Source organism: Rhineura floridana, chromosome 1, assembly GCF_030035675.1.
Source record: "Rhineura floridana isolate rRhiFlo1 chromosome 1, rRhiFlo1.hap2, whole genome shotgun sequence".
NCBI classification, from domain to species: Eukaryota; Metazoa; Chordata; class Lepidosauria; order Squamata; family Rhineuridae; genus Rhineura; species Rhineura floridana.
The window spans coordinates 271,492,153-271,518,075 of NC_084480.1; the positions used below are offsets into that span (position 1 = coordinate 271,492,153).

At 42.1% G+C, this 25,923-nt stretch overlaps 1 protein-coding gene across 2 annotated transcripts in view; it reads right to left on the reverse strand.

Annotated features, from left to right (window-relative positions):
• JPH1 (junctophilin 1) overlaps positions 1-8,811 on the reverse strand; it is a 117,728-nt gene extending 108,917 nt beyond the window's left edge. Inside the window, exon 1 of one of the 2 annotated variants that reach the window (XM_061601559.1) lies at positions 8,005-8,811. In XM_061601559.1, the coding sequence (XP_061457543.1) occupies positions 8,005-8,383 (379 nt within the window). In that variant the 5' untranslated portion in view covers positions 8,384-8,811. The remainder of the gene's footprint in view (positions 1-8,004) is intronic. The other variant, XM_061601549.1, reaches the window with a different exon arrangement.
• Positions 8,812-25,923: the final 17,112 nt, after the last annotated feature.

Here is a 25,923-nt window from a genome sequence, read left to right on the forward strand (position 1 = left end):
GCTGAGCTCTATACCATAGCCAAGCCTAGAGGCTCTCCTGTTCCTGACCAGCCATGCCACAAGCCCCTGGTACAACTTGTAATATCTATCCAACAGGTTAGAAACACAGGCAATCCTCAAGTAGCTCATTGAATGTTAGCAAATGAAAATGAGGCATTAAGTTTTCCTTATGTGGTTTAAAATTGTTGTAACTTGCCCTGGGACCTCTGCGTGAAGGGCAGTAAGTGAAGGGCAGTAATAAATTCTAATAATAATCATCTCTAACATTAGTGCTGTGGCACTTAGCGCTAAAACAGGAAATAAAAGATCCCCACACCTGACATCATATGATGTCAAATGACTGAAAGGTGGTCATTGTTTGCCCAAAATAGCCTCAAAGGCCAAATTCAGATGCCCAGCAAGTCTAATCAGAACTATAGGCCAGAGGTTCCCCACCAGTGCTATAACCATTAGAGTATAAAATAAGTAAGTTATCAAAGGTCATTCAGTGAGCTTTTTGTTTAAAGCTTCATGCCTAAGGCCATTGAGTAACCTTCTTGCATTTAAGCCCCAATGCCAAATTCAACTAACATTAGGAATGACTAAGTTCCATTTACAGCATCAGGATTTCAGTCAGTTGCAACAAACTAACCTGTTCTATTGGCTTCAGTGAGATGTGAAGGACAATCCTAGACTTGTTCATTCAGAACTAAGGCCCACCATTTTCAAAAGGGATTTGCTCCCATGTGAGTCGTATGCTCCCATGCATATGACTGAAGCCTTAAGTCATGACGAACTACTGATGATCTGGGGATAACGTGTAGCTGGGCATCCTGTTGGAGCAATGAAACCTCTCTCCCAGCAATTTTGAGTGGCCATACAATTAGCTTGTGCACATCTTGTTCTACATTTCTAAATATGATTTCCATTTAGTTTTCTGTTGATAGTGCCAATTTAACATTCACAAATGTAAAAATACCCACCAGCAGATGCAACAAAGTTTACCATAAAGTTTCAGGCGAGACTTCAAATATCTTTGCTGTACATTTTTACACTTCATTTCAGTATGTTACTATTGAGTATACAGCAGACTCTAGGATCACCATACAAATATTTTATTATGTATCTTAGGTGTGCTGAAAAAAATAAAATTTGCGTCAACTGAAAAATAACTTTAGAAACATTCCAGTACCCAGATTTGAACACTGCTGGTCATTTATGCATGTATTTCCCATATAATTCTGCATTTGAGATTATGTAAACTATTCAAAACTTTAAAAACAATTCAAATTCATAGTGCTGTATTCAACTGAATCACTGGTCCTCAATTCCCCCCCCCCCGGACAACTTGAAAATTGCTGATGGTGTTTGCAGACCACTGTGCTGTGCTAGATGCTGTCTGGTTTTTAATTGTATTTTTATCCCTTCTTTCTTTGTTATATTGTATTTTATTGTACTACAATTTACATTCCATAGAATTCAAACTGTAATACTGTAATACTACCCGCTCACTACGTTCAACATCTAAGGCCCTCCTCCGAGTCCCGTCCCATAGGGAAGCTCAGAGGGCTGTTACTAGATCTAGGGCCTTTTCAGTAGTGGCCCCCGAATTGTGGAACAGTCTTTTCGATGAGGTGCGCCTGGCGCCTACTCTTCTATCTTTTCGGCGCCAGGTTAAAACCTTTTTATTCTCCCAGGCATTTTAATTGCTTAATGTTAAATTAATTTTATATCAAGTTGTTAAATGCTTTAGCTGTTTGTTTTAGGGATTTTATCTGATTTTTTTTACTGTATTGTATTTTATTCCTTGCTGTGAACCGCCCAGAGAGCCATTGGCTAGGGGCGGTATAGAAATGGAATGAAATAAATAAATAAATACAATTTAAAAAATAAAAGTAGTAATAAAAATACAATTAAAATCAATATGAAAATTTAATTTGGACATGCTGCGGACCACTTGAATGAAGCTTGCAGACCACTGGTGGCCCATGGATGACAGTTTTGGAAACTCTGAACTAAATCATACTCTAAGTAGACATATTGAAGATAATGTAAATAACTAACTTAAGTACATGGATATCAATAGGTCTACTCATAAACCCATAGTTTATAGATTTTAATCTATAAATACTAAAACAAGTAGATGCACATCATAGTTCTCTTCTCCCTAAAATAGTATCAACAAACTACAAAAATATTTAAAATAAGCATTTGAACTTTTAACAAATTTATTGTTTTGGAATAAATTATCTTTCACAGTTAGTATTTACTTTTTATTCTCACATACTATTTCACCAATACCTGAGGGAAAGTGGTTATGCACATATACCACAGAAAGGCATGTTTGGTTCTTTTTATTAATCACATCTAACACTTGAATCACAGATTTTAAAGCATATTTTAACCCAATATATTTCTCCCAGAGTTACTCATTCTGTAATCCAGCCTCTCAAACATAATTGCACAGATAGTTGAGAGTTAGGAACTGATCTTTTGATAAAAGAATATTGAGGCTGTAGTCCTATATTGAGTAAGCCTCAATAAATATATTCAGACTAACTTGCCGCCCTGGGCTCCTGCTGGGAGGAAGGGCGGGATACAAATTAAATAAATAAATAAATAAACTTTCAAGTAAACATACATAGGATTGTTCTGAAAGTTATCGATTTTAAAATGCAATGATGGAAACAATATATTTTATATTTAACTTGTAGTAAGCTTTTATAGCATTGTGGCCTTCCGTATGTTCTTGCCCTAAAATTCTCCACCATGACGTGCCATATCATTATTTTCTTTTAGGGAATGTGAAGACATCTCTCTTCTAGCAGGCTTTTAGACAGGAGGAACTGTGACTGAAATAATTTATTAATAGTTTGAAGCTGCTGCTTTTATTGCAAGTTGTAGCAAAATAATTGTTTTAAGTTTTTGTGTTGAATGGTTAATGTGTTGTTTTTATGTAGTAATCTACCCTGTGGCCTTTTGACAGAGGGCAGTACATACATTTCTTAATAAACAAATAACCATTTTCCCTGTCCATGGCCACGCTGGCTGGGGCTAATTGAAGTTGGAGTCAACAACATCTGGAGAGCCATAGATTCCTCACCCCTGCCTTTGATTCTATATCTGTTACTCCAAGGATGGGAAACCTCCAACATCTGGGCTAGTACAGAAACTGTACTTCCCTGGAAGCAATTCCTGTTGAAATCAATGGGCCTTCCATCCAAATGAAGGGCTACAGGATTAGGATGTTAAACACTACTAAATATATGTATAAAGACTGAGAAAGTCTTAAAATTATGTTTATCATGTTTCAGACCATATTTTGCAGAATGCACCACACAGCAAATTTCTTATACACTAGTCATGAAGAATTAATTGTCAGTGCAAGCAAAATAAATATGCCCAAGTTTTATTTAAGTATTTTTATTCTGCCTCTCCCATAGCTTGAAGTGGTTGAGAGATTAATATATGCAAAGCACTGCACTTTAAAAAAGAATAAATCCAATTATATATTTAGGCTGCAGTAAATCAAGAGCAGCTCAACAGCTTTGAATTTGTTTCATCATCATAAATGGCAGGGATCTGGCCTTTTTTTGTACAGTGCTCAAAATGACACAAGTACAGTATGTCAGTGAAACAACTTATTTGGACAACATGTACTCTTAACTGACCTAAATCAACTTCTGTTTCATACCCCTTGTTATGCTCACTTTGATGCCAGAACTTCAGGATTTTGTTTTCTTTAGACACAGGGCTAATTCACATATTTGAGATAGTGCAGAAATTCCAGATATTTATAGTAATTGCTTTCAGAATCACAACCATCTGCATTGCTCCTGAAATATAGATCCTTCAGCTTCCTCTGACTCATATTTTTCAAAATGTAAGTGAAGCCAAGGTATCGTCAAGCTTTTAAATTCCTTTAACTACTTATAGTTATCCACTTCAGCCAATAATTAGTAAAATAGAAATATTGTTTTTGTCATCCATCTAGAATAAAAATTTTGTGTTCTTACAACAGAAATATCTAATACACAATATTCAATACAAGAGAGCTAGTGCAAAACAATTTTATCACAAGATCAACTACCAACATATGGTTAAGTTATTATTACCACTCAATAGGTTACACAGATCGTTTTCTTACATAGCTACCATATAGTATGATGAAATTGACTGGCTGGATAGAAGAGGCAATTTAAAGCAGAATCTGCTTACAAATTGAGTCCCATTGATTTCAATGGTACTTACTCACAGATAGGCATGCAGTCTTACTCATTAAAGTAACATTAGTCCATCTTTTCACTATAAAACAGGTGGCCGGCACCAATTAAATGTACAAAATAAAACAAAATAATCAGAACAATTTAAAACAAAAAGAAACAGTACATGAGATATATTAAAACCATCAGAGTCAGCATTAACATGAAAGATAATTAAAATGCATCTTTTCAGAAGGAAACTGTCAGTCTTGAGGCTGCTCCTAAAGAAAGCCTTACTGAACCCTAAGAATTTTAACTGCTATTTGCAGGTCACAAATATCCATCACTTGGACAAAGAATCAGGAGTTTCACTTTTTGAATAAAACTGATTTTCTGCATCCATTTCAATCTGGTTTCATACAGGTTCTGGTATAGAACTTTCCTTGGTGTGAGAAGGACAGCCAGCCAATGACTCTCCTTGTTCTCTTCCACTGTGCAATGGCTTTCAGTACTATCAACCACAGTAGCCTTCTGGACAATCTATTTTGTTTGGAAGTACCGTGCCTCAGTGGTCCTGCTTCTACTTGGATATCCAGTTCCTGAATACTGTGTGGCTTCACTGCATTTATTCTGAGGGGTCCACACACTTGTATCTTGTCTCCCATTTACATGAAGACACTGAATATGGTCATCTGGAGATCTGCAGTTGGGTGTCACCAATATGCTTACAACACCCACCTTAACTTCTCATTCATATAAGGTGAAGCTATACAGGCGAGGCTATGCAAGTGTTGTGTAAGTGCCTAGGAAAAATAATGGTCTGGATGATGGCCAATAAAATCAAGCTTAATTCCATCAAGATGGAGGTTTTGTTGATACAAGGGAAGGTTAGGAGATGTTGACCTGGTGTTTGGTGGGGTGAAGTTGCCCCTACACCAGGTCCGCAGCCTCGGGGTTGTTCTTGATTCCAGGCTGTCCATGGAGGCTCAGATTTCGGCCGTGAGCCGGGCAGCTTGGTATCAATTACACCTTATACATAGGCTGCAACCCTACCTCCCTGCTCAACAGCTCCCGCTCGTGGTACATGCCCTGGTCACCTCTCGATTGGACTACTGTAATGCGCTCTACGTGTGGTTACCCTTGAAAATGACCCGGAAATTACAACTTATACAGAATGCAGCGGCGCGCTTACTTACCAACAGCCGCCGCCGGGACCACATTACGCCAGTATTATTTGATCTTCACTGGCTGCCGGTTGTTTTCCGGGCCCGATTCAAGGTGTTGGTATTAACCTTTAAAACCCTGTATGGTTTCGGCCCAGTTTACCTGAAAGAGCGCCTCCACCGCCACCAATTATGCCGCCCAACTAGATCAGCCACACAAGGCTTTCTCTCAATCCCACCAACCAAAACAGCTAGGTTGGTGGGTACTAGGGTGGCCCCCACTCTCTGGAACTCCCTCCCATGTGATCTTCGACATGCCCCTTCCCTAGATGTATTCCGCAAGGCCCTGAAGACGTGGCTATTCCAACAGGCCTTTGAGGTCCTTGGAATGGGTAAATCTCCATGATTTTGTTATCTATCGTATGCTGCTAAAATAATTGTTTTATATATGTATTGATGACTGTCCAGTATTTATTTTATCTATTGTTATTAATGTGACTGCATTTGATATTATTGTATTTTATTTCATTTTAATGTACGTCGCCTAGAGTGGCTAATTGCCAGATAGGCGACACACAAATTAAATATTATTATTATTATTATTATTATAAAGGGTCCATCCAATGGCAAAGGTGATATTCCAACCTGTTCTGGATGGGGCTGCACTCCTCATAAAGATCAGGATCTCAGTTTGCTGAATTTATCAGCACCTCCATTGTCAATGGACAGTGATGCCCAAGTGGTGTTTGGGGCATGCACTGCCTTTTATCAGTTATGGTTGACACACCAAAGACATCTTGACACACATGTCCTGCCACAGTTCACATCTATGCCTTGGTAACCTTTCAGACTGCAGCATGCTGTACATAGGGCTGCTTTTGAAGATTTCTTGAAAACTTCAGAATACAACTGCTAGGCTGCTGACTGAGAACATCTACAGAAAACACATCTCACCAATTTTTAAAAAGCTACCTAGGCTGCTGGTCTATTTCCAGGCACAATTTGAACTGCTGGCTATTACCTATACATCTTTAAATGGCTTGGGAACATAGCCTTGTCTCACACCAATGTGACAGTACCCTTCATTTTTCATCTGAGGCCCTCCTCTGCGTATCCCCACAACCCAAGATTAGCTAGACTGCAGTTGGAGAGGGGCCTTTTATGTTGGTGGTGGCACCTTATCCATCGCATGCCCTCTCCTGGAAAGCTAGCCTGGTCGCAAGCCTGTTTGTTTCAGTCTTTTCGTCATGTTTTACAACTGATTTCAGTACAGCTCTGTTGGATTTGATTAGTTTTATGGCTGATATTTCTTTTATCTTTATTAAAATTTTATTATTGTTTGAGCACCCTTGAGTTATTTTACTAGAGTGTAACCTAGACATTTTATAAAAGATGGAATACCCAACCCTGATGTCACCCTGGGATATAACCTGTATCTTGATTTGGTGTGTGTTAAATCAATGAGATTTACCAAGTAACAACCTCATGAAGAGGGTCTCAATGACAACAACATTGCCACTACTCTGTGAAGTAGCAATCGAACCACATTCCAGAAATGTAAGAATTTAGGAATATTTCTTGTGAAGAAGAAATACAGAACCTCAAAATACAGAACCTTAACTGTTAATTTTGAGAAGACTCAAATTCATAGGTGTGAAGTAAGCTTAAAACTGCTTTCAGTGTTTGCTTTATAACACAGAAACATCAAGGTGGAAAAGATGTCTTAAGACAACCTAGGCAACCTTCTAAATTTAAATCAGACAACCCATACTCAGTTCTAGTAGTTCAGCCCACATCACCTATTGAAATAATGTGGCAAAACAGGTAACAGGAGATACCCCAGAGTGCTTAATCAAGATGCCTTAATGCAAATTACATCCCCTTAACAACTTTTAACATACAGTCATGCAGTCAGAGTGGGAAAAATGCGGACTTCCACAATCTGCTTTTTGGGGGGTGGTAATCTATTTCAGTTTGGATTTCCTCTTGCAGCAAACATAAGGAGTCTTGTGGCACCTTAACGGCTAACCAATTTATGAGCTTTTGTAGCCTACAGTTCAGTATCAGATTTATATGACATACTAAAATTTAAGACTGTGAGAATTTATACCAAGTAGTGACTGTGCTTTAGAATGCCTTTGCAAGACAAGCAAGATAAACGTGGTAATGGTCCCTATGGGTGTCTGTTCGAACAGCAGAAGATGTCAGCAGCACCACACTTCTGCATGAAGTATCAAATGGTCGTGGGTCTCGTCGTCAGTGCAATCTAGGGCGGGAGGGCAAGATCGATGCTTTTTTCAAGGACGGAAGAAAACTTCTCTCTCCGAACAATCCTCATAGATGAGAAGGGCTAAACTTTGTAGCTCTCTTTTGAGCATTGCAGACCTGCGAACTAATAATCAACGAGAATGCACACGCCGGAGGAGACATGCATTTCTTTCGCAGTCTGGATGTTTCAAAATCCGCGTGTTCGTCTTTTGCCAGATAAAAATTAGGTTGGAAGGAAAAGAGAACGAAAGCGCGCCCGAACTGAATGCCTTCGGAGGGCAGCTTTGCACTCTTGCATCCGGCAGTTCCACACGTGTGGAAGGCCAGCGCTCTGCACGCCGCCTCCCGACCCGTGCGCCCCCTAGCGGCCGCCCCTCCGCTCATCCACTCACCTCCGTCGCCGTAGGTCTCAACGCCGTAGCCGTCCTGCAGCCCGTTGCTCCAGGTGCCCTCATAGCGGGCAGGGGTAGTGAGGCTCTGGCGCACGCCGTAGCGGCCCTTGAAGCCGTGTGACCACTCGCCGCGGTACATCCACTTGCCCTTCGTCTCCACGCCCAGCCCGTGGCGCTTGCCCTGCGCCCAGTAGCCGTGGTAGGTGTTGCCGCTGGGCCAAGTATAGGTGCCCACCACCTCGAAGCCGTGCGCCCACGAGCCCGCGTACTCGCCCTGCCCTTTGGGCCCGGTGCAAATGCCGTGCCCGTGGGCTTTGCCGTCCTCCCAGCCGCCGCAGTAGGTGCCGCCATCGTCGAAGTCGAACCTGCCGCCCGTCATTCAGGGGGAGCGGGGCACGCCCGGGCCGAGCTCGGCTCTTCCGCCACCTCCGCCTGCTACTGCTGCGACTGAGGCTGCTGCTCGGAGCGCTGCTCTGCGTCCCCTGCCAAGGCTTCCGCGACAAATGCCAGGGCTCTGTCCCAGGCAGCGCACCTCGGCTCGGCGCCCGCCCTCAACTCCGCTCCTCCCCTCCGCTGTCCCCTCCTTCCACACCCAAGCCCGGCCACCGTCCGACTCCTACTACCCCGCGCGGAGGGGTGGGGAGGGGAGGCGAGGGGTGAAGTGAGGCGGAGCCCGGCGGGGGCAGGTGCCCCAGGGTGCGTGCGGCTGGGCGAGGGAGGCTTGCGGTTTCCGGAACTCTACAAGAAAAAGGCGCGCGGGGGGCGGATACGGCTGGAGGAGGGGAGGGGGTAGCGTCGCCTCAGCTAACGCAAAGGTGTGAGTGAACGTGGTTGGCTGACCCAAAAGACTGGGGGACTGTGTTATTTTGTGGGGCAGGGAAATGCGAAGCGTTGTAATTGAACCGGCTCTCATCTCACTTAAACGAACACCTGTGGGTTCAACCTTAGGCTGGCTTTGCAATTACCAGCCAGGACTCAGCTACGGCTGAGAACATAGAAAATAATGCTAAGCTTAGCTTGATCCTGAGCATGTGCAGAGTAAGTTTCCTTCCTCGGTCGTGCTCTGCGACCTGTCTTCACACATTTAAACTTTTGGACACCCAACAACCTTGACCCTTAGTAGGCGCTTAGCAGGCCCCCTTCTTAAATAACTTTTCTCTTCGTGTTTTTTTTAAACAACAAGCTGCTAATTTCTCAAATGAGAAGTTCCAGGAGTCAAGCTCGCTATGCGCCTGTCTCCTGCTTAATCCCTAGTTGTGAGAAGATAGCTTGTGGTTAATTAGAGGTGTGGACAAGTGAAGTAAATTCCCTGCCCCTGGAGCCAGGCTGATATTGGTCTGGGGTTTCCCTTTCAAACATTCCAGGGAAATCTTGGTTTATCTCTAAGCCATTTGCTCCCATTAATCTTTATCAGTGATAATAGCAATCTTCCCAAGAAAGGAAGGTGCTCCAGTCACTACAGCAAATGCAACAAGATGAGGTAGCAAAATGGACTGTACCACACTTTACTATAGGTGAGGAATGACATTTGTGAATGTCTCTAATATTTACAACTGTCAAATGAGGCAGCAATGCTTGTAGCTAGTTACCTGAACCAGTGGAGGTGCTAGACAGAAAGAATAATGTTTTGTGTTCCTCTCACTGACCACATTGTAACTTTGTTTTGAATATCTCTTCCTGCTTCTTCTCAGACCACACACTCTCCTTTGTTCTCCATGTGGGGATGTGCTCTCTCTGAGCTGTAATTCAGAGAGATGGCTGTGTATGTTTTAAGTGATTAAACTTTAACTTTTCCTCTCACCTTTACCAATGGTTTTAACAGATTGATTTGCTGCAACTTCTGTATTTACTCTGCTGACTTCCATTTTTTTTAAAAAAACAGCAACAGCACACCTCCTTGCAAGTAGAAAATGAGCATAGTAGGGAATGGGCTGGCTAGAACTCTTGTTCCTGTTCTACCTGTGGGGAGTTTGTTTACTATTTTGTTTATCCTTTAATCAATTACCTGTCACAGTAACCTTTGAGGGTTCTTTGAGAGTGTCAACAAACATGTAGACAGAGGTGATTCAGTTGACATTTGCCTGGTCCTCATGTTCTACCTCCATTGTCAGAGGAAATATGCCTCTAAATGACCATTCCTGGGAATCCCAAGTTAGGAGAGTGCTGTTGTGTTCAACTCCTGCTTTTGGGCTTCACATAGGCATCTGGCTAGCCACTCTAAGAACAGGATGCAAGGCAGTAACTAATTTTATTTCAGTCAAAGTCCAACAAAGAACAGGATGCTGTACCAGATGGGCTATTGGCCTGATCCAACTTTCTGATGTTCTCTTGTCAGAGTAAGCCAAAGTGTGGCATACTTGAGTCCTTGTGAACATGCTGGCTCCTGGAGGGGACTCACACTCGCTTTGCTTCTCCTCAGCCCTTTTAGCTCAACATGGTGCAGCAGTTAAGCAGTTAAGCCAAGGCTTCAGGGGATCCTTGGCACAGGCATTTTGGATGAGGTAGCCAGGAAAATGTCTGCACCACCATGGGTTGCTGTGGTGGCTACAACATTTTTTAAACTTTAAAAACATATATCTAAGTTTTAAAAGCCTCTCTAGCCACTGTGAGACCTTTCTCAGAGTCCAGGCAAGGCAGGGATGTGTAGACAGGCTGCTAGCAGCTACTGTAGTTGGGAGGTGAGGTTGGCTCACAAGTGAAGCAGTGCCTGAATGCCACCACCTAGGCCTTTTGGTGAACAAATCAGGCCAGTGGGGGCCCTTCTGAGCCCTGGGGCCCTCAGCTAGTACCCAAGGTAACGAACCATTGGTACAGAGCCTGACTGTGTGTATAGATCAGGATAAAACTACTCCAGGATTGGTCCCTTTTTCCTGGCAAAACTCCCCACTAGGGATTGAAAGATCTGTCAATTTTGGTTCTCTCAATTTTTCATTTTTTTCAGTTCAGTTCTCCACATTTATGCAGCCATTTGCAATGTTTGTTTAAAATTCCTCATGAAAATTATCCAGTATATTTATGCAATTTCTCCTAATAAACACATTTTGTAGGCAGTTTTGACTAATGTACACATTTTTGCAGGCAATTTCTCATTATATAATGCATTTTTTGCATGTTATATTCACTAATATATTCATTTTTATGCACACTCTCCCCTAACATATGCATTTTTGTAAACGTTGCTTGGTTGGCGAACTGCACTGCAAAAACTGAACGTGTGAATTTCATAGGATGGCTGTGTTTAGATTCTCATATTGTTTCAGAAATTGTAAATTTGATAGATTCAGCTTGAAATGCAAATTGAATCAAATTTCTCACCCATCCCTACTCCCAAATATGTGACAACCAGCAATTCATCAGGTGAGATTTCTTCCAGCATGGAGAAAACAGTGACACTTTTAAATAGGTGGATAAGCCTTGTCAGGAAATAGTTGGCAACCCCATCTAGGGACATCCAATTAGGATTTGTAGGCATAGATTCAGGTCCTTATACTCTTCCATGTAAATCACATGTCTGACCTTGGGGCATTCACTATCTTTCAGCCTAACCTGCCATGCAGGGTTGTTGTGAGAATACAATGGTGGTGGTTACACTGGCAGCATAAGCTGCTTTGAGGAAAGAAATGAATGTAATAAATAAGTGAATAGTGATCCCTATCTTAATTGAAAGGTTGCTTTTAACACACACACACACACCGGATTTTTTAAAGGAATGACAAAAAACTGGAAGCTGGAACAATGGTTGTAAAACAATAAAGATAAGTAAGGAGAACAAGGCTGCTATCTTACATACTGGGAATAACCTCTATTGGTTATGGCCTATGGCCAATACAAAATAAACTACTTGCCTGTCTACCTTGACCTCAGTTGTATTTCCTTCCTAGATTGCAAATTCTTTTTACAGGAGCCAGTGCTAATTCAGCAGCAGAAGAGGAAGATGGATCAGCTTGAGGAATCAGCAAGGGTCGGAGAACAATAGAAGGGTACCCTAGAGGCAGCAGAGTACCAAAAGAGAATGAGGGGGATGCGTATGACAGGCAAGGGAAAAAACAGAAATAAAAAACGACAGGAAGGGGGCCCAGGAGAAGCAATGGAATCACATGGAGGTTGCCATGGGAACCAGAAGGATTGAATTTTCAGAGTGGGATGGCAGCTAAATGAGAGTCATATAAGTGGAATGACAGTCAAATGTCAATCCCCCTCTCCAAGGAGAAATAACAGTGTTCAGGATTACATGACAGTCCCACAGATGGAAAAACTAAATAGAATCCCTGTTGAATTTGTTGCAGAACAACAATGAGAATGGGCCATGAGTGTGAGCTGTGAGGAATTCTTCAGTTGAAATCTCACCTCAGTTATAAACTTATTATGGGATCTCAGGAAAGCCCATGTTTGCTCAGTCTCATCTCCTGCAATAGAAAGATAACAATACTGTCTTAGCTTACAAAAGTCTTGCTTAAGGGTGACTGAGATAATCAGTGTGGCACCAGCTATGACCCTTCCTGGAGAAGGCAGGTCTTGCCACAGTGCACACGCCATAGTTACATTCAGGATGGACTGGATGACAGTAACATGTTCTCCATGGGGCTGAGTATGAAAAGTGTCTAGAAACTGGTGCAGAATCCAGCAGGTATGATGCTGGTAAATAAAATGTGACAAAGGTCTGAACACTTGAAATGCCATATATAAACATACTTTTATTATTCGGATGGCATCCAAGTTTTCTGAGCAAAGATTCACACGGGTGAAAAACTGAGAAGAAACTCCCAAAGTGAAATGAGTGTTATTTGTTTTTGTTTTTATTATGGATGCACTTACACCTACTATGTTTAAACACATTTATTACATCGGATTCCTTTGCATTAACTGACATGTTTAATTGTTTGAATGTCCTGCTGTTTGCATGTGCTTTTTGTTAGCAGTATAAATGTTGTTCTCCCTCTTCCAATTTGCCTGCATGTGCATATCATGCTGGGAAAAAACCAAACACCCATAGTTTGTAATTCTACAAGAGAGCTCTTGTGGGGAGATGGGCAGCAATCGTAAGTGTTTTTCTAGGGTTAAAGGATTTGGGTATTAAGGCTAATATCCCAAGGGTGCTTACCTGTTAGCAAGAAGTATTGAGCAGAAATGCATAGGATTGATCTATATCATTTAGTTCATCACATTTACAATATTTTTTTTTATTAAAAGCTACTTGTATGTGTCATGCAGAAAGCTAATGTTCAACATCTCCATTTGAATATACAACATCTGGTTACACAGAGAACAGAAGGTTATACATTCACTTTATAGACAATAATAGCGAATCTCATGGTAGAGTATATCCAAGATGCAGCAGTCACAGGCTCTTTAAAATGTATGGAATAAAAGTACTTTGACAAGGAAACTCTGTTGAGAAGTAACACTAGGCATGCTAACTTTGGGTTCGGTGCCCCCCATGCATTCCACAGAATTTAGTCTCTATGAAGTTTATTGTTTATTAATAGTAGAATCCTAAGCATGCTTACTCAGAAGTAAATTTTGCTGCCTCAATGAGACTTACTGGATGTGAAGATAATTTCCTGGGCTGTTTATTGCAGATGCATGAACTTCTGTTCTGGCACACGAGACCTATTCAGTCAATGCAGTGTCCATGCTACTTTATAAGAAGATAAGAAGAGCCCTTCTGGTTCAGATTAAAGATCCGTCTAGTATAGCATCCTGCTCTCACAGTAGCCAAGCAGATGCCTATGGGAAGCACTGAACCAGAACATAAATGTGCATATGATTGCAGGGCCTAATGCCATGCTAGAAAGTCTGCAAGTTGCTCTCTTTGTTGCAACTTTGAACTCTCTGTGCATCATAAATTTGCTGTAATCACAAACTTTTTAGCATTTTCCCACAGCAAGTTGGACAGAGCTATGGGATGATCTACAAATCACTTAGGCTCTTATTGCAGTTTGTACCACTGTGGCTAAAGCCACAGGATTGGGTTAGGTTTAGGATTCGGTTAGGCATAAACAAAACACCTTTTATTAATTTCCCCTGACAGTGTTAAATAGAATTACATCCTGGGAATATGAAAGAAAAAGATAGCATATGTTGGATTTACAAAATAATTGAATTAACATTGATACTGTAATTAAATATATCATGACATTTCTGAGTAAATTCTGCTACGGAAAAGGAAGATGAGTGAAACCTGCACAGCAGCAGTAATTGAAGATTTTCTGCCATTTTATTTATGTAATTTAATGTTTATAAGCCACCTTTCAGGGATCCCTATCTGCATGTTAAAACACAATTTATGCAATGTATTACAATATATTGCAACATATTTATAAAATAATACAAGTAATCTAAAACATACTAACACATGTAAAATATTGCTCTAGCAACAGATAGAAAAAACTAGCATCAGCAGACTAGAAGAGTACAAATATGAAAATAGACAGTGAAAATAGCAAATTAAAAACAACACAGCAGCACATAAATGCCAAATATAAATATCCGTTAAAAGCAGTTTACAATTTTTTTAAGCCTTCAAAGTCTGATAGTTCAGGCCATTTTCAAACCCAAAGACAACCATTCCTTAACAATAGCATTTCAAAATCAGAGGCTGGAAAGGGGATTCAAAGACACCATCCATCCCAATCCAGTTTGCAGTTTCTGAAGATGAGGGACCATGGCTCTTATCCCATTAACTTTCACTCTCTCTCTCTCTCTCTCTCTCTCTCTCTCTCTCTCTCTCTCTCTCTCTCTCTCTCTCTCTCTCTCACATACACACACACACACACACACACACCTCCCTCCCTATCTATCTACCTACATCTGGTTCATCGGTGTATATACCTATAAGAGAAGCCTGCTGGATCAGGCCAGTGGTCCATCTAGACCAGTATCCTATACTCACAGTGGCCAGCCAGATGCCTAGGTAGGACCTCAGCGCAACAGCATCCCACAGGTTCAGTTCAGTTCAGATCATTTTATTTATTTACTTACCAGCTAGCTATATATAGCCACTGCATAACAGTTTTTTTGGCAGCTCTCAAAGCAAATAAATTAGTACAATATTAATATGCAACACAGAACAATAAGTACTAAAACAAATTAATTTTTTAAAAAAATGGAAACGCAAAACACAATTTAAAATTGAGTTCAAAACTGAGACATCCAGATTTTGAAAAGTAAATTGCTTAAAAGACCTGGGTGAACAAGAAGGCCCTCATTTAGTGCCAAAAAGACCATAAATATGGTGCCAGGTGAATCTCTCTGTGAAAGCTGTTCCATAACTTGGGTGCCCATACCAAAAAAGCCATTTTCCTACCTGGTGGTGTTCTAGTGCAATGGTTTCCAAAACAATTTCCTCCAAAGACCACTTGAAAACTGCTGAGGGTCTTGGTGGACCACTTAATTCTTTTCTGTCTGTTGTAGCAATTGTGGGCTCCTGCTGGGAGGAAGGGCAGGATACAAATCAAATAAATAAATAAATAAATAAATAAATAAATAAATAAATAAATAAATAAATAAATAAATAAATAAATAAATAAATAATGTGCTGTGCTAGATGCTGTATGATTTTAATTGTATTTGTATTGCTTTTATTTCTTTTATTCATAGAATTCATACAATGAAATACAATATAAGAAATAAAAGAAGCAAATACAGTTAAAAATCAATATGAATATTTAATGTAGGCATGCCACAGACCACCTGAATGAAGCTTGCAGACCCCTTTTGGAACCCCTGCTCTACTGGTTATTATATTTCTATCCACATTTCCTCCAAGGAGCTCAAGGCAATGCGTGTAGTTCTTCCATCCCATTTTGACCTCACAATAACTCTGGGATAGGTTAGGATGAGAGAGAGAGGAACTGGCACAAGGTCACCCCACTGACATTTTTGGCTGAGTAGGGATTTGCATCTGGTGTCTCAGAAAGTGTAGAAACACACTCACTGTTCTGGCTGTTCCAGTGTGTCTCCACCTGTCTCTTCTGAAAATGGGGGCACATGATGCAAGTAAAACCCTGCCCCTTTTTACTGTAAAACCTGGTGGGATCAGCCTGAGTGTGCTTTTTAGAATTCAGCTTCAAAGAGTTTTCACAACTGACTGGCAGATCAGCCTGTTCCCCCTCCAGGTGTGACTAGTGTGTTCACAGCCTTAATCCAACACTCTGGCCAGTACACCACATTGACTCTTGTGGTGATGTTCTTCAACAGTTCAGTTCCAGATCAGTTTGACTCAAAAAAGAAAATACAAAAACATCCTTTTATGAGTTTGAACAGCACGATGTTGTAATGGTTTTCTATAAATTTCAGAAGCTGTTGGAGATCTGGGGAAGCAATATGTTAAAAAGATAATGCCAAAGTCATTATGAGGTTTTGAGTCTGGAGAATTGAATTTCTGATTAACAGACAGTGGTGGGCTTTGCAAAATGGAGTCTCACTATGAAAATGGATTCCTAAAATGCTGCTCATTGTGGACTCTCAGCAGAGATCCTGTCCTAAACACACTTGTGCATACTGATAACACCTACTGCAACCCAGGAAATAAGGAAGCTTGCTTAGGGCTGCAGAACAGGCATTGTCACCTACAAGGCCCGTAACTGGCATCAGTCCACCACTACAAACTTTCAAAACACTGTGCAACTACTGATCCACGTACTGTGAAAAGGAAGTCCTACCCTCTCCTTTCTCAGGCAGTGAACATGTTCTTCCTTCAGTAATGGACCCTGCCTCCCATTGCTCAGTGAAAGTCCATTGCCTGTTCTCACTTTAAAGAGATCATACAGTCACGGTGCAAAGTTTGGTGTAGAATTGGATGATACAGTAGGATGGGTGACCCTGCTGGGAGTACATGACTCCTGACGGCATCGGTCATAGGGTTCACTGGAACACACAAGCCCACTCACCACTACAAGGTGACGATCCAGTGAGGGGGATTGGAAGATGCCTGTGCATGAATTTGTTTTATGTGGGGAGATTAGTGCACAACAATCAACACACAATCTTGACAGAAAAAGGCTTTGATCCAATAGCATGGATACCAGGATGATTGGAAGTCTTTAAAGGATGCTTTAGTTTGAAAAATGCATAGCGAAAAAATGTGTGCTCAGTCCAGATTTTACTATATGCTCTGACTAATAAGAAAGGATGATGAAGACTGCTTGAAATATTATAAAATCCATTCCTGGAAAGTGCATACATGTAGGAATTAATATGCTGCCAGAGCACATAGTATGACAATCACATAGATGTGAACATCATTTTCAAAACTCTAGCCCACTGCAACTTTCCAGTGTCTGTACACGTAGCAAAATAGATGTGCATTTGAGCATAACAATGGATAGTGCTGTATTCTCACTCCTACAGAAGAGTGTTGCCCATGTAGGAATGTTGCAATGTTTGCAGCACCTTTGAGGGTTCGATTCTGTATGTAACTAGCATGCTGATGCTTACTTTATACAGTCTGCGAAATATGACAGCAAGCCAAGATATGGTAGGTGATGATAATCCAACACAGCCCTGAACCTGTATGACCCAACACTTGAGATTAGCTGTATTTTATAAGTAAAGAACAGGCTGCAATAATTATAGATATAAAATGCCTAAGTATAAAAGTGCTTTTCAGTTGCCATTACACCATGTTATTGGATATAGTGGAGAAATAGTGCTTGTACTATCCAGTGAAGATACTTATTTTTCTAAAAGATTGATGCATGCAAGCAATTTCCCCCCCAAGTAAACTGTGTATTTCACTTCATCCTCTCTTGCTAGAAGTGAGTGTTGAAAGATGAAGGGGCAGGCAATGTGCTTCTGGTGCCAAGGATAGAGGAGGCAGCATGCTTGTCCCAGAATAGCAACAGCTGTAAATATGGTCATGCTGCTCCTCCACTCGGAGACGCAGATCACATTCCCAGTACCCAGTGGGGCCATTGGCTGCCAGGCATTCAAAGGCTTTGATAAAACATTTGCAAATGTAGCTGTGGTTAAGAGAGACTTAATTCCTGCCCTGATCAAGCTAACATCAAGCAAAAATGGGAGGAGGACATATGGTCCCTGAGCAGAGAGCATTAGCTTCTTGGGCCATATGTTAAAGCAGCAGCTGACTCAGTGTTTCAAGATATGGGAGTGTGTTCTGCATGAGAGTTTGCTGTTATTTGCGGCACTGACTGAAGCATGCAACTCCTTGCATAATGCAAAGAGAAGACTGGAAGCACTCTTGCACTCTCCCGCATATTCTCTTCAGTATTATACAACATTGCCTGTGGTGGAGGTACCAAAGTGTTAACACAAAATGGAGAAGACAAAATCTTCCCTTTCAATATTCCAGATGTCTATCCCATTGATTAAAACTAATCCTTTCAAATAAGACAGCATTTTATTTATCCTGAATGCACAAGTATTTGCAGGTTTTTTTCAGGTGGGTGAGAAAAACCTCTGAAGAATATTTATATTTATATCTTACATAATGTCAGAATTGTTCCCAATCATCACTGCTGTAATACTAATATTTCCTTGCATTGATTTTAAAAAATTAAAATATGTAATCCATTCCCCCCAACTATAAGCACTGGGTTATATTTCATTTAACCAATGTTGCTATTGTACCAGGAAACCCCTTGATCTTGGAATGGGCTTAGAGGGTCTGCACCTGTTGTTGGGCCAGAGAAGGAGACTGGGGATGCTATCAGTCTACCGACCACCCGGCCCAGCAGCATTCCTGACTGAGCTGGCTGAAGTGGTCTCTGGTGTGGTGTTGGAGAACCCAGGGACAATAGTTCTGGGTGACTTCAATATCCACACAGAGGGTCGGCATGGGACTCCATGGCCTCCATGACAACCATGGGGCTGTCTCACAGGGTCATCGGCCCAACACATTGGGCAGGATATACCCTTGATGTAGTCTTTACCCCAAGTGACATGAGGGATGGACCAAAGGTAGGGGGCGTGCAGTGTACTTCCTTGTCGTGCTCAGACCATTACCTGGTAAAATTTGGACTGGTAGAGGCAATTCCCTCCTGTACGGTTGGTGGGTCTGTTCAGATGGCCTGCCCTTGGAGACTGATGGAACCTGATGTATTCCTGAATGTTCTCGGGGATTTTACAGCAGAGAAAGCTAACAATCCTGTCAAAGCTCTGGTCTTGCTATGGAATGGTGAGATAAAATGGGCAGTTGACACGATTGCTCCTGAGCGTCCTCTCCAGTGTTGTGGAGCCTGAGTGTCTACTTGGTATTCTAGGGAGCTTTAGGCTATGAAGCAAGCCAGATGAAGACTAGAGCACAAGTGGCTCAAATCTCACTCCAAAGCCAACCCAACATTGGTTAGTGCAGACAAGGGTGCCTGCCATGTGGCAGTGCGGGCTGCAAAGAAGACTTCACAGAGTGTACTGCATTCCCTAGTAGCTGGCCAGCAGAGTTATTTCAAACAGTTCAGAGGTTACTCTCTCCCACTGTGGGGGAGGGGCCTCTGAAACATGTGAGGACTCACTGTGACCAACTGACTACACACTTTAAGGATAAAGTCATTCGACTTCAGAGTGACCTTGACTCTGCTGTTGTTGCAGTTTCAGATGAAGTACCCAATGCTGGAGTCGGTGATATGTTGAACAGTTTCAGCTTATGCAGTGAGCTAATGTTGACAAGTACATGCCTGACCACATGCCCTCTTGACCCCTGTGCCTCCTGATTTATTAATCTAGGAGAGGGGGGTTGACTGCTTGGGTCCAGAGTGTGATTAACACTTGACTGTGTGAGGGAGTCATCCCTGCAACCTTGAAAGAGGTGGTGGTGAGGCCACTCCTAAAGAAACCAGTCCTAGATCCCTTGGACTGGAATAACCTATTGACCAGTCACAAATACCCCCTTCTTGGGGAAGGTGGTGGAGAACAGTAGTGGTAGGGCAGCTGCATTCATGCTTGGATGTCACAGATTATTTAGATCCATTCCAGTCTGGGTTCAGGCCTGGCCATGGGACTGAGTCAGCCTTAGCTGTCTTGATGGGTGATCTCTGTAGAGAGGGGACAGGAGGAATGTGACCTTGCTCCTGCTTCTCAATCTCCCTGCAGCTTTTGATACCATTAACCACGATATCCTCCTGGACCGGCTCCAGAGAATGGGAATTGAGGGCATTGTGGTTCCAGTCCTACCTACAGAACCGAGTCGAGAGAGTAGCATTGGGTGATTTATTTATTATTTATTTATTTATTACATTTATATACCACCCCATAGCCAAAGCTCTCTGGGCGGTTTACAGCAATTAAATTGTTTTTTGGCCCCCTGGCAGTTGTGATATGGGATGCTGCAGGGTACCATCGTATCCCCAATGCTATTTAATATCTATATGAAGCCACTGGGAGTGGTCATTAGGAGTTTCGGGGTAAGATGTAATCATTATGCTGATGCCATGCAGCTCTACTTCTCCAAAACATCCGAATCAGGAGAGACTGTGAGGGCCCTAGTGTGGTCCCTGGATGCAGTGGTTGGATGGGTGAAGGAAAATAAGCTGAGCTTGAATCCTGGCATGATGGAGGCACTGTGGGTGAGTGGCTTCTATGTCTGAGAAATTGGCCAGTTGCCTGCCATGGATGGGGTTGCACTGTCCCTGAAGGAGCAGGTACATAGTCTGGGTGTGCTTCTGGATCCAGCTTTGTTATTGGAGGCCCAGGTAATCGCAGTGGCTAGAAGTGCCTTTTGTCAGCTGCATCCAGTGAGATGATGAACATTCCTAGATCAGAGGAGCTTGGCCCCTGTAGTTCAGGCACTGGATTATTCAAGACTGGATTATTGCAATGCACTCTATGTGGGTTTACCTTGCACTTAACCTGGAAACTGCAATTAGTGAAGAATGCTGCAGCCAGATTGCTGATGGGAGTGAGACCCTGTCAGCCTATAACACCTCTGCTCAGAGATCTGCACTGGTTGCAAATTTGTTACCAGGCCAAGTTCAAGGTGTTACTATTGGTATATAAAGCCCTTAACAACTTGGGGCCAGTTTATTTGCAAGATTGCTTTGTACCATATGTGACCACGCGAGCACTTCAGTCTGTGGAACTGGCAATGTTACATATGCTACAACATAATATATGTTCCGCACTTATGAGAAATTGTTCTTTTAGTGTGGCAGCACCTATACTTTGGAACTCCCTGTCCATTGACATCAGGCAGGTCGCTTCACTGTATTCCTTTTGGCACCTGCTTAAAACATTTTGTTTAAGCAAACCTATTCAGACACACTAGGACTGCCAGGTTCAGAGCCTGATCCTGTAATGGGAAAAACCACAAGGTGGAATTCTCCCTTCCCCCTGCACAACTTTTAAAGATACAGAAGACCTCTTGCTTGCCAGGCCTGGCCTCCAAGAGGTCTTCTGTATCTTTAAAAGTTGTGCAGGGGGAAGGGAGAATTCCACCTTGTGGTTTTTCTCATTACAATGTTGCAAGAGCACCTGCACTTGGCTGACTTTCTCTTCTCCTAAAGATACAGGATCAGTCTCAAGCCCTGAACCTGGCAACCCTAAGACACACAGATGTTGATCTGTTTTAAAGTTTTACTCAGTAGCTCTTAAAATTGTTTTAAATATATTTTCAACTGTTTTATTCATACTTTTAACATTTTTTATAAACAGCTTAGAGGTTTTTGCATTCAAACAGTATAAAAATTCTGTTAAATAAATAAATAATGTTTAACCTGCAGCTTTGCATAGCAGAAATGTGGAAAGGAATAAACAAAGTTGTGAGTAGTCAGAAAGTTACAGAGCATAGCTACATTGCCTTTGGATACATGGGGAAGACACACTGAGTCTTGATAACCTGCAGTTTTGTTTAAGAGCTGCCTTTTTTTGAAGATGAAGTTAGTCTTGTGAATAACATTTTGGCCACTGATGTCAAATGAAATCCTGATTCAGCCACAGACTCATTAGGTGTCCTAGACAAGTTTTTATCTTCCCTGTTTGGAAAATGGGAACACAGCAATATTGTTTTATAATGGTCAGGATAAGACATGTGCTTATCTTTCTAGGTGTTTTTAGCAACAAATTGCAAAACTTACAAGTGTCCTGCAATTAAAATTTTGACTGGTAAATCACAATGGACTCTTGCCCCATATATCTTGCTATCTCTCTTGATTGTCCCTTTTCTCCTCTCTGCTTATCCCCCCCCCCACTTTGGTCTTTGGCAGTGGTGCTGGCTGCTGCATAAGGAAGGAGATTGTAGGTGGCCTTCCCTCCACTGTAGTGAATACCTGCTGCTGGGAATCACAAGTGGGGAAAAGACTCAGGTTCTGCCTGCATGCTTCCCATAAGCATCTGGTTGGCCACCGTGAGAACAGGATGCTGGATGGGATTTTGACCTGATCCAGCAGGGCTGTTCTTATGTTCTCCACCATGCAATGCATGAATGCATGAGCTAGGTAGTCCAACATCACCTGTGTTCACCTATATCCAACTCATCCTCATCCATTTTCTCCAAGAACACAAATGAACATCACACCATTCCATGCTGCTCTATTTTTAGCATGTTATTGCTTATCAAAACATTTCATCATGGATCAGTCCAGCACATTTTTGGTCTAACAGGAAGAGCCTTATTGAACCCTAGAAATCCAGTCTCTAAGGTGGAAAGTCTACTTACCATCTTGCCAGCTGGCAAGATCTGTGTTTAACATCACTGATAGCCTATATCGCATCTGTTACACTTGAGCACTGTTGTATCTCTTCATTTGATAGTAAGATAATAATAAAGTTTTTTATATGCATAATTTCATCGCTCTTTGACATCTAGTTTCAACAACACTGGCTCAATACAGACAACCAGCTTACTACCATGGATTTGACTGGTCTACTGTATTAACAAAAGTGTGGTGTTTCTCCCCCAGCTATGCAGTCTTGTGTGTGGTAAAGGCGGTGGCGGGGGGTGGGGCTTATCAAGTGGCAAGGCTTTCCCACATTAATTTCTTGGTAAAATGGTCATCTGTATTAGTAATTTCTGACAAATATTGGAACTGAGCTATAGAATTCCTTGAATAGCTTTGTCTGTTAAGAAACAGCTTTGTCTCCCTGATTTTTCTCCCTGGCTTTTGTATTTTAAATGGAAATTTCAGATTTCTATTCTAAATATTTATTTATATATATTGCAAGATTTAAATATTTGCCATTTTTGTGAGGCTTTAAAAAAATAGCATATGTGTTTCTTAGTGAAGAGCCTAATCGTATCTCTAAAGTGATGTTTTTCCTTTTTTTTGAGGTGAGTGGTACAAGGATTAGTTTTGACTTTAAGGTGAAATTGAACTTCCAAGGCTATCTTTACATTATTTTTCACCTTCATTTTCTTGGTTGCAGTTGTGATGGGTATGCATGCACACATCACAATTAAAAATTCTGGTCCTCGAGATACCATTGAAACATCTGAAGCTCACTGTAACGACATCGCAGGGCACTTCCAAAATAAAATCGCATGCATCCGTAGGGACCTAGACTCCGATGTTATGACAGTCGACTCCATTGAAGTGTCCAGAACACGGTCTTGTCTTTCATTATTGGATGAGTTTCAGTTGGTGCAGCTTGAGGAAGTGGACAAGGTGCTTGGATTGGTGCAGGCGACCACGTCTGCTCTAGACCCTTGTCCATCTTGGCTAGTGAAGGCTAGCAGGACTACTACCACCGGCTGGGCCAAGGAAGTGATAAATGCCTCCTTGAGTGAGGGAGTAGTCCCTAGTAGTCTCAAGGAGGCAGTAGTGAGACCTCTTTTAAAGAAACCTTCCTTAGACCCAGATAACTTGAACAACTATAGACCGGTGGCAAATGTCCCCTTTTTGGGCAAGGTTCTGGAGCGGGTGGTCGCCGGTCAACTCCAGGTGCTCTTGGATGAGACCGATTATCTGGATCCGTTTCAATCCAGTTTTAGGCCTGGTTTTCGCACTGAAACAGCCTTGGTCGCCCTGTATGATGACCTTTGTCGGGAGAGGGACAGAGGGAGTGTGACTCTGTTGATTCTCCTTGATCTCTCAGCGGCGTTTGATACCATCGACCATGGTATCCTTCTGGGGAGACTCGCGGAGTTGGGAGTTGGAGGCACTGCTTGGCAGTGGTTCCGCTCCTACTTGGCGGATCGTCGCCAGAAGGTAGTACTTGGGGAACATTGCTCGACACCTTGGACTCTCCATTGTGGAGTCCCTCAGGGGTCGGTTTTGTCCCCCATGCTTTTTAACATCTACATGCAGCCTCTGGGAGTTTTGGAGTGCGTTGCCACCAGTACGCTGATGACACGCAGCTCTATTTCTCCTTTTCATCTTCTACAGGTGAGTCTGTGGATGTGCTGAATCACTGCCTGACCGTGATAATGGACTGGATGAGAGCTAATAAACTGAGACTCAATCCAGACAAGACTGAGACACTGTTGGTGAATGCCTTCCCTGCCCAGATGGTGGATGTTTACCCTATTCTAGATGGGGTTACACTCCCCTTGAAGGAACAGGTTCGTAGTCTCGGGGTTCTTTTCGATCCTTCCTTGTCTCTCGAGGCGCAAGTGGCCATGGTGGCAAGGAATGCGTTCTACCACCTTCGGTTGGTAGCCCAGCTACGCCCCTATCTGGACAGAGATGACCTCGCCTCAGTTGTTCATGCTCTGGTAACTTCTAGGTTGGATTACTGTAATGGGCTCTACGTAGGGCTGCCCTTGAAGACAGTTCGGAAGCTTCAGCTAGTGCAAAATGCAGCAGCCAGACTGCTGACGAGGACCAGCCGGTCAGCGCATATAACACCTGTCCTGGCCCGTTTGCACTGGCTACCCATTTGCTTCTGAGCCAGATTCAAGGTGCTGGTTTTGACCTATAAAGCCTTACACGGTGTGGGACCGCAGTATCTTGTGGAACGCCTCTCCCGCTATGAACTGACCCGGTCACTTCGCTCAGCATCTAAGGCCCTCCTCCGGGTACCAACCCATCAGGAAGCCCGGAGGACAGTTACTCGATCTAGGGCCTTTTCTGTAGTGGCCCCTGAACTGTGGAACAGCCTCCCCAAAGAAGTATGCCTGGCGCCGACGCTTCTATCTTTTCGGCGCCAGGTTAAGACCTGGCTATGCTCCCAGGCATTTTAAGTGTTTAATGTTATAATTTTAAATTTTTTCATTTGCTGTTTATTTATTGTGATATTCTGTATTTTAATCTTTTTGTACACCGCCCAGAGAGCTACTCGCTATGGGCGGTTTAATAATGAAACAAACAAATAAATAAATAAATAAAAAATCACCCATGGATAATCCAACCCCCAACAGAGGTCTTTACTGGTTCAAAAACAATAAAACAGAAAACTTCACAGGCATAAAATCAACACCATCTTTTTAAGTTGTGGGATTTTTCACATTAGGAAAAGAAAAAAACTCCGAAGAGAGAAAATAATGTTTTATTTATCTGTTTAAAACAACACCATGAGTACACGTTTAACTCTATGAGGGCATATTAACCACTTATTTCCCTAAAGTTTAGTGACTAAACAAAACAGCCAGGCAGTAGTGACAAAACTGCAGCAATGAATGGAACGATAGGTCTTTCCTCCATAGCAAAAGAATAAGGCAGTAATTATGAGTGGAGCAACAGCAACCACAGAAAAAGATAAAAACCACCCACAGTCATCTGTACAGCTACACATTACCACACTTTAGCACATATTAAGAACTGGGGCAACTTATTCATGTTACCCATACAGTAAGCTGGTTCTCTGTGTTCTACCCATTCTATACTGTAGATCAGAGCAGGCATTACAGTAAAGCTCTCTTTTAGTCAGACGTGGTCACTCTTAATTTGAACAGAGGAAACCACAAAAATGGGGATTCGTTTAAAGGGAGAATGTGAGGCCATGTCTGGAATACTGTGTACAATTCAAGTTGCTAGTCTATAGAAAGATATTGTAAAGCTGTAAATTCCTAGGGTTGTCAGGTCAGAAGCA